Below are 13749 nucleotides of genomic sequence, written 5' to 3' on the forward strand. Positions count from 1 at the left end.
TCTCACCTTTGGAATGATGCATCCGCCCAAGGAGAACTCCTCATCAGCTTTGCGGGCCATGTTGAGTGGGACAATGTCAGCCATTCTCTGGATCTCATGAATCACGGCATCAGTGTAGGGCAGGTTGTTCCGGTCCTGCATTGACGGAGGCTGGTCTCTACCGAGTATGGTATAGATCTCCTTTTGGACTTTCTCTGCCAGGAAAGGAGAATGGGAGCGACAGTTAGTCTTATGCAACACAAAGATGTCCTCCTCCTCCTTCCATAAGAACTGAGACATAGACATAGCAATCCTAAGTTCTGAGCCTCCATGAATATCGACTTTTACACTCCCTGTATGATATCATGCAGTCAGAAGCAAATGGCCAGATCTTACCCTGAACATCTTGATATTTCATCAAGTAGAGCAGCGCCCAGCGCAGAGTCGTGGATGTCGTCTCCGTTCCCGCCACAAAGAGGTCCAGAAGGGTATAGCTCAGGTTTTCCTCGTGGAATTCTGCCTCTACATCCTTTTTACGCTGTTGGAAGCCATAACAAAAAATAACTAAATCCCACCGCTGACTCTCTGTGAGGTTTGCAAAATGGTAATCTATCTATACTGTATGTATAATTCACTAAGCCGCCAGCGAACAAGACACCCATGGAGCACGCAGGACGGAGCCACACCCACCAACTCTAAGACCATTGGATACGACGACAACTCGCAGAGCCACGCCCACCAACTCGGACGCAGCAACTCATAAAACACGCCATCATTCGTGTTCGTCTCTGCTACAGTCTACATGCACCTCTGAGCCACGTTGACTTTTAATTATTCTTTTCGGTTACGACGCACGACCGCATCCACCATCGCAAACTGTTTTACACGCCATGGTCTTAAAGTTGGTGGGCGGGTCTCTGTGAGTTGCTCTTGCGAGCGGGCACATGACCAGGCGGTGTGTATGCTTCGAGAACGAGGGTGGACGCGGCAGGAACATCTAAGAAGAGGCATGTTTGTCACGGATGTGAATCGCTGTATGCAGCATGTAAAACAGTTTGTTTGTCGCGGATGTGAATCGCTGAATGAGCGTGTGACGGCGGTCCTCCAATTGTCAGTCACGGATAATTGTATGTTGCCCTCTCAAGAGTTCCATCTTTTCATTCACCTACAGTCGTATCCTCAAACCCACCCCATTTGGACAACTCTGTCTTTCAGGAAGTGTTCACCCATCAATACATAATTATGCGGTGTATGCTATGCCGCGGGTTGGCTAGTATATATATAAAAGCCAAACACCACTGGCTCATTTGAATCCCAGAAAGAAGCGCACAGGAAATATCCGCACAGAAAAAAGCGCACAGTCATATAAGCGCACGGGAAATAACTGCACACAGAAAAATGCGCACACAGAAAAAACCACACACGGGAAAAACCACACATGGAAGAATACGCATACGGTAAAGTTGTAGCGGGGTTACATAGTAATAGTGTTTTTCAATGTTTGTACTGAGAGCGTTTTGTTTCCATTGTCCCGTTTGCTGTTTAATGTGCGCGTCAGTGAATGTCGTCCCTGTACATTCAGGGGGGACAGATGATGGAGGGAGACCACAGCCCCAAAATGGAAAGCACCGGTCTATAATCAATCAATTATATCTGGCTCAGTACTATATAAACAATCAGGTGAGAACAGGGTGGAGAGAGGAGAGAGACGGAGATTACATTTTCACGACAATGTACCAACTTTACTTGCTGTTTTCCACATCGCGCTTTTATAACCAGTTTGTTTTTCATTCCGCCGGACTTACTTCAAATCAATCATCACCAGAGACCCCGCGGTTGGACTACATCATCCACCACAAGCCGAGGATTCACGGTGAGGTTGCTCCATTTTTTCCGGGAAATACAAACACATTACTTATCTGTTGACCAGTCACCCCCATTCAGGACAGTGGTATACTCAGACTCAAGTTCACTATCATTGGCATTTTCCGTATTTCTTTCATTGTTATTCGTGTTTTGTGTTTGTTATATGCTACTGGGACAAGGGAGTGTTTGTTATTGTATATATGGTGTTGTCACGTTGTTAGTTTGGTGGAGGGATATACATTTCTATACTTATTTTCTACGTGTGAAATTTGCCTTTTTTCTTATTGTTTGATTGAATATATTGATCCACCTATTTTTACATATCTGCTTTTTTGTGCTTATGTTTAAACCGTCGATTGTGGGAAAAAATCTTATTTGTTAGAGGTACGGCTTGGTATTTAGAGATTAGCCTCAGTAATTTATCCAGGCCACAGGTCTTGGAAGTGTAGCTGCCGGCTGGGTAAGGGGTTGGCCGTTACAAAGTGCGCACATGGAAAAAAGCACACGGCGGCAACATATAACTATTACAAATATAAAATATACTCCACCTATACTGCTAGACATTTATTATTATATTAAAACAATGACTGGTTTGCTCTTGTACAATGTCTCCGTTCTTCGTTTTCATTAAGGAATGGCACTTTGTTGATCGATTCTCACGGCACCTCCAAGTATCTCTTCCATTTGTTATGCGAAAACGCAGATATTCAAATGCCTTGTAACCGAGAATTTGCTTGCCTTTCTGACTGGTCGAAAACTCCATCTCGCTTATTCAAAAAAAAAAAATGTTGACTTGCCTTGCTCGAAAGTTATTGAAGATTAAAGAAAACTCTAACTGTGTGGCCTATTTATAGGACGACCTTTACTTACTTGCCGTCATCAAAACTGTAAAACCCTAATTTGCCTACCTGTGGAATAAGAAGGTATGATATAAATTCTGAAAACTATCCATCCATCCATTATCCAGCCCGCTATATCCTAATTACAGGGTCACAGGGGTCTGCTGGAGCCAATCCCAGCCAACACAGGGCACAAGGCAGGAAACAAACCCCGGGCAGGGCGCCAGCCCACCGCAGTGAAAACTATTGTAAAGAATAATAATTTCCTAGAAATGGTAATTTAATCAAAACAATGACAGTAATAAAAGGATTGATGACTATTTTATTTTATGGACCATCCAACAGCCCACTACCCCAATTAGCACAAATTAAAACATACAAGCTTATACATACGTTTAGTGAACAATTATACAATTATACAATTTTTTTCTTATTTGCATATACGCCTTTGCCATATGCGCATTTTTCCATGTACGTATTTATCCATGTGCGGTTTTTCCCGTGTGCGCATTTTTCTGTGTGCGGTTATTTCCCATGCGCTTATATGACTGTGCGCTTTTTTCTGGTCACAGACTCACTCATCACGAAATCTCCCGAACCGTGAGGACTTGGAACTTGAAATTTGGAATGTAGATTACCCTTGGCCCATAGGTGCTCGCTAAGAAACGGTTTTAAAAATTTCGTGGTCCAAGCGCAAAATTTCTTAAAGTTTTTTTAGACCCGTTTGTATGTCTGTCTGCTTTTCACGAGAGAACTACTGAATGGATTTAGATCGGGTTTTTATTTATAATTTGTTTGAACATTCCGTTGATTTTGAGACTTACTCATCATAGTTTGCTTGTGGTACCGATTTATTAGCGTGAATCCGAGAAAGACTCAACGGGCTACGGGGAAGGGGAGAGGAGCGGGGCCCTCCTCACTCATGCGTCTGCCTCGGGGCGTAACCGTAACTCTGCTTGGTGAGCGAATGAGAAACCGCTTAACGGATTTAGATCTTTTTGTTTTCTGTAATTTGCTTGAACATTCCGGTTGATTTTGCGACTTCTCTCATTGCGCTAAGACTCACAGTTCGCTTGCGGGAGCGATATATTCGTGCTAATCCAAGAAAGAGGCTGCAGGTCACGGGGAGGGGGAAGAATGACGTCAGGAGTACAGAGCTTCGGCCGGGCCCTCCTCACTGTCCTGTTTCACTAATATGTGGGTGAAGCCACAGGCGATGGCTAGTCATTTATAGCTCTAAGATTACACATCTTTATGTACTGTTTGTTTGTTTCACAAGGAGATGCACAATTTTGCCTACTTAATTAAATCTGAGATTACGACTTGTTGGTGACCAAATGAGCGTCAACCAGCTAGACTGTGGCCCTTCTATAAAGGTGGACAGAGCCTCAAATTCCGAAAAGTGGGACAGAATGCTAAATACTCAGCCTAATGAACAGAAGATTATTTGAAGCCTGAACTTCTCTAGGTGACCACAGAGAAGATGAAAGACAGAATTGGGTTTATTGTACTGTAGAGACCCACCATGGGGAAGGGCACCCAACTTCATTGACCTTCAGTGGTGGCAACACAATTATGAAAGGCCAGAAAAACTGAATGATGGGAGACATCTACTCGAGGGCAACACTCTATCAACAGTTAGGTTTCATGGGGTTTTTCCAGGCTGAACAAATGCAACTTGTGGTTCTGGCCATCTTTGGAGGGGGAGATGTAATTAGGAACAAAGCCACCAGGGGGCAGTAGCTTTGAACACTTCAGTGGTGACCTGTGAACCAATTGTGAACCAATTGTCCCTCACACCTCAGCCTGTGGATGGTTGGGCTTATACATTTTTTACTTTCTTGTATACAAAGTATAAGGAAAGTTTTGTAATCGTCCAAAGATTTGATGTTGAGATTTTGATGAATCTCAATGTTTTAGGCCTCCCGGACTTCCTTGTATAGGGAGAGTATTGGAATCGTCCAAAGATTCAATGTCGAGATTTTGATGAATGTCGACATTTTAGACCTCGCTGACTTTCTCGTATAGAGAGAGTATTGGAATCGTCCAAAGATTCGATGTCGAGATTTTGATGAATCTCAACGTTTTAGACCTCGCTGACTTTCTTGTATAGGGAGAGTATTGGAATCGTCCAAATATTCGATGTCGAGATTTTGATGAATCTCAGCGTTTTAGACCTCCCTGACTTTCTCGTATAGGGAGAGTATTGGAATCGTCCAAAGATTCGATGTCGAGATTTTGATGAATCTCGACGTTTTAGACCTCCCGGACTTTCTCATATAGGGAGAGTATTGGAATCGTCCAAAGATTCGATGTCGAGATTTTGATGAATCTCGACGTTTTAGACCTCCCGGACTTTCTCATATAGGGTGAGTATTGGAATCGTCCAAAGATTTGATGTCGAAATTTTGATGAATCGCAACGTTTTAGACCTCGCTGACTTTCTCGTATAGGGAGAGTATTGGAATCGTCCAAAGATTCGATGTCGAGATTTTGATGAATTTTTGTAATTAAGTCTCTGTGTATGTGTGTGTGTAAACATGATAACCCGAGTACGCTTTCACTTGGCTCAACCAAATTTTGCATTTTTTGACGATTCCAATTCTCTCCCTATACGAGAAAGTCAGCGAGGTCTAAAATGTCAAGATTCATCAAAATTTCGAAAAAAGAATTTTTGAAGGATACTAATACATTTTTCCTGTACTTCGAATTAGAGAAAGTATTCGGTACAAAACGTCGATTTCTATCAACTTTTGGGCTATTTCTGCTAACCAGAAGTGGTACTTTACCTTTTATTCATGCAGCTGCAGAGTTCGATTTATTTAGCTTTACTTTTATAATAATTGTTCAACATTCTATTAATTAGATTTGTTGTTGATGGTTCTTTAATATACATAATATAAAAATATAATTGTTGTCTTGCAGTTTACTCCTCAAATATCCATCCCCATATCTGAGTATGTGAGAAAGTCGAGGGGAGACCACTCCCGATTTTGTATTGTTAGTGTGACTGCCACACGAGTTCCATGTTACCCCACATATTTATCACAACTGTTGTTTCCGACTTTTACTTGAGTCGTGTGAAGACTTCAGTGAAAGATGGCATGACTTTGGCCTCATTGTCCTCAATACGTTACCATCTCAATTTCCTCCAAGTAGCAGTCGATGAAGTCGCGTGGTGCTGCAGGGTCCCAGTCCTTCTTGTGCTCTTCAATCTCCGACCTCAAAAACTCGACCACCTTGTCGTAGTCTGAAAACATGACATGGTGGCGCCCAGGCAGGACCTTCATTATCGTGGGGAAGGCATTGTACAGCTGGAAGAGAAGTGGCACCAGAAGCTTTTTAGAACGTGGCAGTGAACCCGGAGGCATTCCAGAAAGCCTCTCCATGTGTTTCAATGCTTTAGAACATTCGGAGCCCAAAGACCAAGTTACATATCATTCACCCTGACACAGTCACCTTACCTGCGCCCAAATGGTCCCTTCCAGAAACAGAGCCTCAAAGATGAGATGCAGCAGCTCCTGGAACCTTTGGTCACTGTACTCGAAGCGGCGGCCAAAAACGATTGAGCAGATGATGTTGGCGACGGCATTGTTAATGAGGAAGTGAGGCTCGAAAGGTCTACCTGCAGGTGATGAAGGGGACATGAAGGTACGGCAGGACTCACACCCACATCATGATACCAGGCTGCCCATGGCACCATGCTACTTACTCTGCTCTTCTTGAATGGCCTGGCGAAAGTACCCAAGCTCCTCAATGATGGTGGACTCCAGGCTCTTCTTGCCAACGCCAAAGTTTCGCAGAGTTGTCAGCATGAATCTCCGGTGTTGTTTCCAGCGGTACCCGCTGCTGAGCACCACACCTGGCCGAGTAGAAGGGGGAAAATTTGAGGTTAAACATCCCATTCTCTGTGCTCACAAAGCTTTGGACTGGGAGCAGATGGACCTTCTAACTAGCAGAGCAGCTGACGTCCAGTTCAGAAACTACCATTGTTAAGGCTCAGGGACAAAACTATGGCCAGCAGGTTTTGATTTCACTGCTACACATCGGCGGAGACGGACAAACAGCGCCTCCTATTTGAACTTCTCTCAAGGGTAGGGGATGAACATGGGTTCAAATCTCAGTTCTGCACAGCCTTGTGAGACCCACTGTGCCAGTTTGTGCTTCAGTCAAAGACGATGTCAATTATATAGAGCTGCTCTTTGGGATGAGGTGCACCATGAAAGGCGCTATATAAAATGGAAATTGCATGTGATTGTCCATTACAAATAGTGGTATCAAGAGAGTGTGTGCTTTAGGCAGATGTTTATTTTGAAAGGCGCTATATAAAGATTGCAGGTAACTATTTTAATTTCCTGGCCATTACTAAAACTACTATCAAAGACAACAATGTGTACTTATGTCAGATATTCGTTTTCAAAGGTGCTGTATTAAGATGTCAGGTAACTGATTTATTTCTTGTCCATTACAATCACTGATATTGATAAGAGTGTATACTTTTTGTAGAGGTGCTATATAAAATGAAAATTGCACGTGACTGTTTTTAATTTCTGTCCATTACAAATAGTGGTATCAACAGAATGTGTGCTTTAGGAAGATGTTCATCTTGAAAGGCGCTATATAATCATTGCAGGTAGGTTATTTAATTTCTGTCCATTTCAATTCTAGATACTCATCAGAATGTGTGCTTTTGTGGGCTATTCATAATTAAAGGTGCTATATGATCATTGCAGGTTTTTGTTTTTAATTCCTGTCCATTATAATCACTGATTTTGAGGATAATATGTGCTTTGCTGGATACTCATCATGAAATGTGCTATATAAAGATTGCATTTAATTTTTCTTATAATCAGCCAATAACAAAAACTAGCATTGAAGACAAAATGTACTTTTGGCAGATGTTCGTTTTGAAAGACGCTCTATAAAGATTGAAGGTAATCCATCCATCCATTTTGCAACCCACTGAATCTGAACACAGGGGTCTGCTGGAGCCAATCCCAGCCAACACAGGGCACAAGGCAGGAACCAATCCCGGGCAGGGTGCCAACCCACCGCAGGACACACACAAACACACCCACACACCAAGTACACACCAGGGCCAATTTAGAATCACCAATCCACCTAACCTGCATGTCTTTGGATTGTGGGAGGAAACCCATGCAGACATGGGGAGAACATGCAAACTTCACGAAGGGAGGACCCGGGAATCGAACCTGGGTCCCCAGGTCTCCCAACTGCGAGGCAGCAGCGCTACCCACTGTGCCACCGTGCCACCTTTGAAGGTAATTGTTTTCAATTTATTGTCCATTTCAATAATTGATATTGACCAAAATGTGTAATTTTTGCTGGCCATTCATAATTAAAGGTGCTATATAATCATTGCAGGTAGCTGTTTTTAATTCCTGTCCATTACAAATAGTGGTATCAAGAGAGTGTGTGCTTTAGGCAGATGTTCATCTTGAAAGGTGCTATATAATCATTGCGGGTAATTATTTTAATTCCTGTCCATTACAATTTTAGATATTGATCAGAATGTGTACTTTTGTGGGTTATTCATAATGAAAGGCGCTATATTATCATTGCAGGTAATTGTTTTTAATTCAAGTCCATTACAATCGCTGATTTTTGGAAGACAAAATGTACTTTTGGCAGATGTTCATCTTGAAAGACGCTCAATAAAGATTGAAGGCAATTGTTTTCATTTCCTGTCCATTACAATCATTGATATTGAGCAAAATGTGTATTTTTTGCTGGCTATTCATAATTAAAGGCGCTATATAATAATTGCAGGTAGCTGTTTTTAATTCCTGTCCATTACAACCTCTGATTTTGAGGACAACATGTATTTTTGCTGGCTGTTCACCTTGAAAGGCGCTATATAATCATTGCAGGTGATTTCTTTTAATTCATGTCCATTACCATCGCGGACAGTGATAAGAATGAACACTTTTGGTGGATGTTCATCTTGAAAGGCGCTGTATACAGGTTGCGGATAATTGTTTTTATTTCTTGTCCTTTACAAAAACTAGTATTGACGATTTGGACTTGGTAGGTGAAATGCAGGTAAGTGCATTACAATCGCTGGTACTGATGTGGTTGCATACTTTTAGTGAACCTTTTTGTATACTGTTAAAAAATCAGTTCTGAAAGACAGCGCTTTTAATTCATATAGTGACTTGCTTTAATGAATTAAATTAATTAACTGTGAATTTCCCCTTGGGATTAATAAAGTATCTATCTATCTATCTATCTATCTATCTATCTATCTATCTATCTATCTATCTATCTATCTATCTATCTATCTATCTATCTATCTATCTATCTATCTACTCATATTGTGGGGGAGTCACTAAGTATATTATGGCTGAGGAGGATTCGTTCTGGTGATTCTATATAGCGCCTTTCATAGCAAATACCATGAAAGATGCTTCCCAGGTACAGCACAGTTGTGTTTGAATTTCGACAATGTGAAGGGTGAACTGACTGGGCCTCTGTGACGATGCGACTCCCCTCACGACCGTTCCGTTTTCTGTGTGCCCTCACCAGCTTTCTGCGGGACAGTGTATTGTTTTCCCATGGCGTCCTGCTCAATATAATTAACTGTGCCCAGTTAGCCCTCAGCATTAGAAGTAAAGATCACAGGAATGACACGTGACTGCATTCACGTGGGCAAGAAGGGGTGTAGGATGATGTCAGCAGTCAAAGGATGATGCACGTCATTGGAGGATTTCGGACAGCGTTGTTGACGTCACTCCTCGAAGGGCCCTACCGGCCGCCGCCTGTCCGTTTTTTTTTTTTTTTGGAGTCGCTTACTTTGCTGTCGCTGGTTTGGAAGCGGCAAGCGTGGACAGTCCGATAAAGTTTTAAAAAGCACACTTTTTTTGTGCCTTAGTTGTCGGCTGGAGAGGAGCGTTTCATCAGCAGGAATCAGGAGGCGTGGGTGAGCGCACAACAGCGCCATCTTGTGAGCAGGTGAGCACGCGCGGTCAGTTCAGTTCACAAGAGGCACGGGACACGTGACAGGGGAAATGGGTGACCAGATTCCTGGTCAGCTGATGGCGGGCGAAGCTTATAAAAGACTCACGAGAATGCCGAAGAAATAGAGAGAAAAAAGAGCTGAGGGAATTGGAGGTCGTTCAGGATGGCTTACGGATGTTTATCATGAAAGGCGCTATATTAACATTACAGGTTATTGGTTTTTGTGATGAGATGGGCTGGAATTCTGTTGTGATGGAAAGCTTAGTGAGCACCCTAAACTTTAGTGAGAGGAAAGACAAAAACATAATTAAAGGCTGAATTAAAAGAAAGCGTGTTGGGACTAAATGTGCTTGGAGGTGAAGTGCCCAGATAAGAAGGCAAACTGAGTGAGTGCAATTTTCACAATTTATTAAGATATTTATTGTTCGTTTTTATAGCACGTTTTAACAATTTTGATTTTTTAAAATATCTTTGGAAAGCGCACTTTCTATTTATTTGTTGCACAATAATTTGCACCTCAGTGTCCATCTCTCATACTGTTGCACTGGCCTCGGTCCCTCTGTCAAGGCTCTGGGGTCTGCCAGATTTACCCGTTAAGGACCCGAGGGCCTGACAGCCTCGTTATGTAAAAAACGATCAAAGGAGCCTCAGGGCACAACACAAGCGCACCTCTCAGATCAAACCCCATCTCAAGTGTTTTGTTGATTGAATTATTAAACTGGTAGAATGCCATCCATCTCTTGACTATGTGCTCCACACTTGTTAATGTAATTCTTTACTTTGAGTAACATTGGGTGAAACAACATGCTTATGATCACAAAATAAGGTATTGGCGAGGAGGTAATGGTACCGTTTTTATATAGTGCCTTGCACCATGGTCAGCAGTCTACACTGCATTGATTGGCACAATCTGCAGTGTGCACACTTGACTCACTACAGTAGGGCCTGAATAGAAGCGAGGCTGCTGTTCAGGGCAGTCACCACTAGAGGGCTAACTGATACACTGGATGTCTCCTAATCTGAGGACAGGCCCTCATTCCATCTTTCCATTTGTAAATCCTGGCAGGCATAGTCACAAAGCCTGTAGGGGGCACCATTCTACTGACTTGGTGTCCTGCCACACAGCTGCACTTACACTCACAGCTGAGGATGGTGTGCAGTCACTCATTAACCTGACAGCATCATTCTGAGCTGAAGTCCTGAGAGGAAACTCTTTAACTGATCACAGGGAGAACCTGCCAGCATCACACAGAGACCACTCCAGCCCACAACTGTCCCGAGCACAAGTGCTTTAATGCTCTACCACTTACAACTGAATTATAAAGAATTTACCATATAATTTGTTGATCCTTTCAAACATGGGGTCTGAGGGTCGGCTTGGCACAGCATCTGGTTGATTGACCAACGCCTCCTTGGCCATCTTATAGCCGTTGACAACCACAACACGAGATCTTCCCAGGCGCAGGCTGAAGACATTGCCATACTTTTGAGCAAGCTGGAGGAAGAGATGAGGGCTGGTTAACGATGTGTTAGTGAAAGGCACTATATATGTTATTCATACTGCAGGACCCTTAGGTGATTTATTATAATTCAACAAAGAGGTTCAAATGAGCTTTAAATGTGTGGCTGTCCAACAGCCGCTTCCTCATATCAAAATGGATCCCCAGAACAAGTTACTGAAATGTCCTAAGAAGTCTCACCTTCAGTCACTCTGAATTTGGAACAAACTACCAAAACATGGAGATGAAGCAGAAACCTTAGCAACCTTTAAGGAGTATCTGGATGAGATGATGGGTCACCTATCAGCTAAACAAAGAAGCTTGATGAACTCAATGGTCTCCTCTTTCTTATGTTCACTCTTCCAGTGACTGAGGCCTGTGATTTGGAGCCGATGTCATCAGATGGTGCCTGAACCTTCCCCATGTGTTCTAACCAGTAGCATAGCCACGAGTGGACAAAGGTGGGCAACTGCCCATCCACTCAGAGCCCAATCAATTTTCAATTTGCCCTCATTGGGCTGCTGATGGTCAAGTCCTATAAACCGTCACATCTGGGTGAAATTTTATTCGCTCACCTAGTTTCCTATATGCCCACCCACCAACAAAGGGTTTTAACCTCTAACCGTGAGACCATCTGGTTAGTGGGTCGGTAGTGGTGGCAATGTGACTGTCCATCAAGCTCCTGACCCCCAGTCCCTTTTTCACTATAATTAGTAGGAGGCCCCATCTTCTGCTTCTCCAATCCTATGACCTAAATCAAGTGACTGGAGTGTCATCTTCATCATTTCCCACTTCTGCATGGGCTCAATGTGCTTGATCAACCTTCTCCAAACAGCCCGGTCCTGCACCTATTTGCTGGTCAAGCCCTTTTCCTTCAGGTCTTCCTTTACTTTATCCATCCACCTCCGCTTTAACCTCCCTTGCTTTCTCTTCCTCTGGACTTCCATTCCCATCACTCTTTTGCCCACATATTCATGGTCTCTCCTGATCACACTTTCACCTCCTTTCCTGACCTTTCTCAGATGTCTCTCCCACTTTTATCTCATTTCTTATTTTGTCCTTATTTGTAACTCTGCATCTCAACATTCTCATGTCTGCCACATGCAACTTCTTCTACTGTTCTCCCCTTACTGCCCATGTCTCAGCTGTGTTCATCACTGCTGGTCTTACCACCATCTTAAAAGCCTGACCTTTAACCTTCACCTTAATTCTTCAATCACACCTACTCCTGATACCGTCTTCCAATTATTCTATCCACACTGCACTCTGTGGGTTATCTCTTCTATTTTTCTATCTTAGACTACCACTCTTTGTAATAGCTCCTCCTACAGGCCAACGTCTGCATCACCATTAAAGCTCTTCTTCCCATTTATCTTCAGTCTTCTGTCTTCCAAAGCCCTTCTCCGTTCCTCCAACATCCTCTCCACTCCCTCCTTTCTGGTGTTACACAACACAATGTCATCAGCATAAAGCTTACACCAGGGGGGATTGGACTTTAATCTCATGCGTTAGCACATCCATAGCCAGATCAAAGAGGTGAGGACTTCAAGAAGACCTCTGGTTAAGATCTTCTCCAACTAAGATCTTTCTCTGTTACTAGAACATTTCTTTTAAACCGAGTCCTCACTCTCCTCATACACACCATGGACAATCCTCACACACTTCTCTGGTCCTCCTTTCTCTCTTGATGTGAGGTTTGAAAACACAATGGGAGGTCTGAAAATTGAAAGTCCACTTTACGAGAAGGATTTAGGAGTCGTCATGGACTCTAAGCTATCGACTGCCAGACGGTGTTCAGAAGCCATTAAGAAGGCTAACAACATGTCAGGTTATATAGCGCCTTGATGTGTGGAGTACAAGTCCCAGGAGGTTCTGCTCAAGTTTTATAACACACTGGTGAGGCCTCATCTGGAGTCCTGGGTGCAGTTTTGGTCTCCAGGCTACACAAAGGACACAGCAGCACAAGAGAAAGTCGAGAGAAGAGCAACTAGGGCTGATTGCAGGACTACAGGGGATGAGTGATGAGGAAATATTAAAAGGGCTGAGCCTAACGCTTGTATTTAGTTTAGGTCTTGTTATGTCTGAATACACAATGGGAGGTCTGAAAATCAAAAGTCCACCTTATGAGAAGGATTTAGGAGTCGTAGTGGACACGACACTATCAACTGCCAGACAGTGTACAGAAGCCATTAAGAAGGCTAACAGAACATAAGGTTTGACAAGGAAAATTCTCCAGACATTATAAAGGTTTAGGGCATCCACCCGTATATTATACCCTGGCTGCAAAAGTTTGAGAATAATTGAACAGAGATGTTCACAAGACTGAGTCCAAAACAGAACTGCCAGACTGGAGGTAACATGGTGGTTTTAAAGGCCCAGAGAGGAAGTGGTGTCATCAGCACCGGAACCAGAAGTGACATCATCGTGACCAGAAGTAACATCATCAAATGCGCCGGAACCTGGTGGGATTTCCTGGGAATGGTCTGCAAGGAACTGAGAAAGACAGTTAGCACACCCTGCCACCCCCTGGTCTGATATGGTATTACCATTACTCAAGCCCTTTTGCTGCCTCCTACTCGCACGTGTGT

General features: G+C 43.2%; 1 protein-coding gene across 1 annotated transcript in view; it reads right to left on the reverse strand.

Annotated features, from left to right (window-relative positions):
* Positions 1–13749, reverse strand: part of LOC114658738 (cytochrome P450 2J4-like) — a 64157-nt gene that overhangs the window by 7045 nt on the left and 43363 nt on the right. The window contains exons 2-7 of the mRNA XM_028810786.2: positions 10995–11157; positions 6397–6546; positions 6149–6309; positions 5822–5998; positions 376–517; positions 7–194 (exon numbers count right to left, since the gene is read on the reverse strand). Of these exons, the coding sequence (XP_028666619.1) occupies positions 7–194; positions 376–517; positions 5822–5998; positions 6149–6309; positions 6397–6546; positions 10995–11157 (981 nt within the window). The remainder of the gene's footprint in view (positions 1–6; positions 195–375; positions 518–5821; positions 5999–6148; positions 6310–6396; positions 6547–10994; positions 11158–13749) is intronic.

This window comes from Erpetoichthys calabaricus, chromosome 10 (genome assembly GCF_900747795.2).
Source record: "Erpetoichthys calabaricus chromosome 10, fErpCal1.3, whole genome shotgun sequence".
In the NCBI taxonomy this organism is placed as follows: domain Eukaryota; kingdom Metazoa; phylum Chordata; class Cladistia; order Polypteriformes; family Polypteridae; genus Erpetoichthys; species Erpetoichthys calabaricus.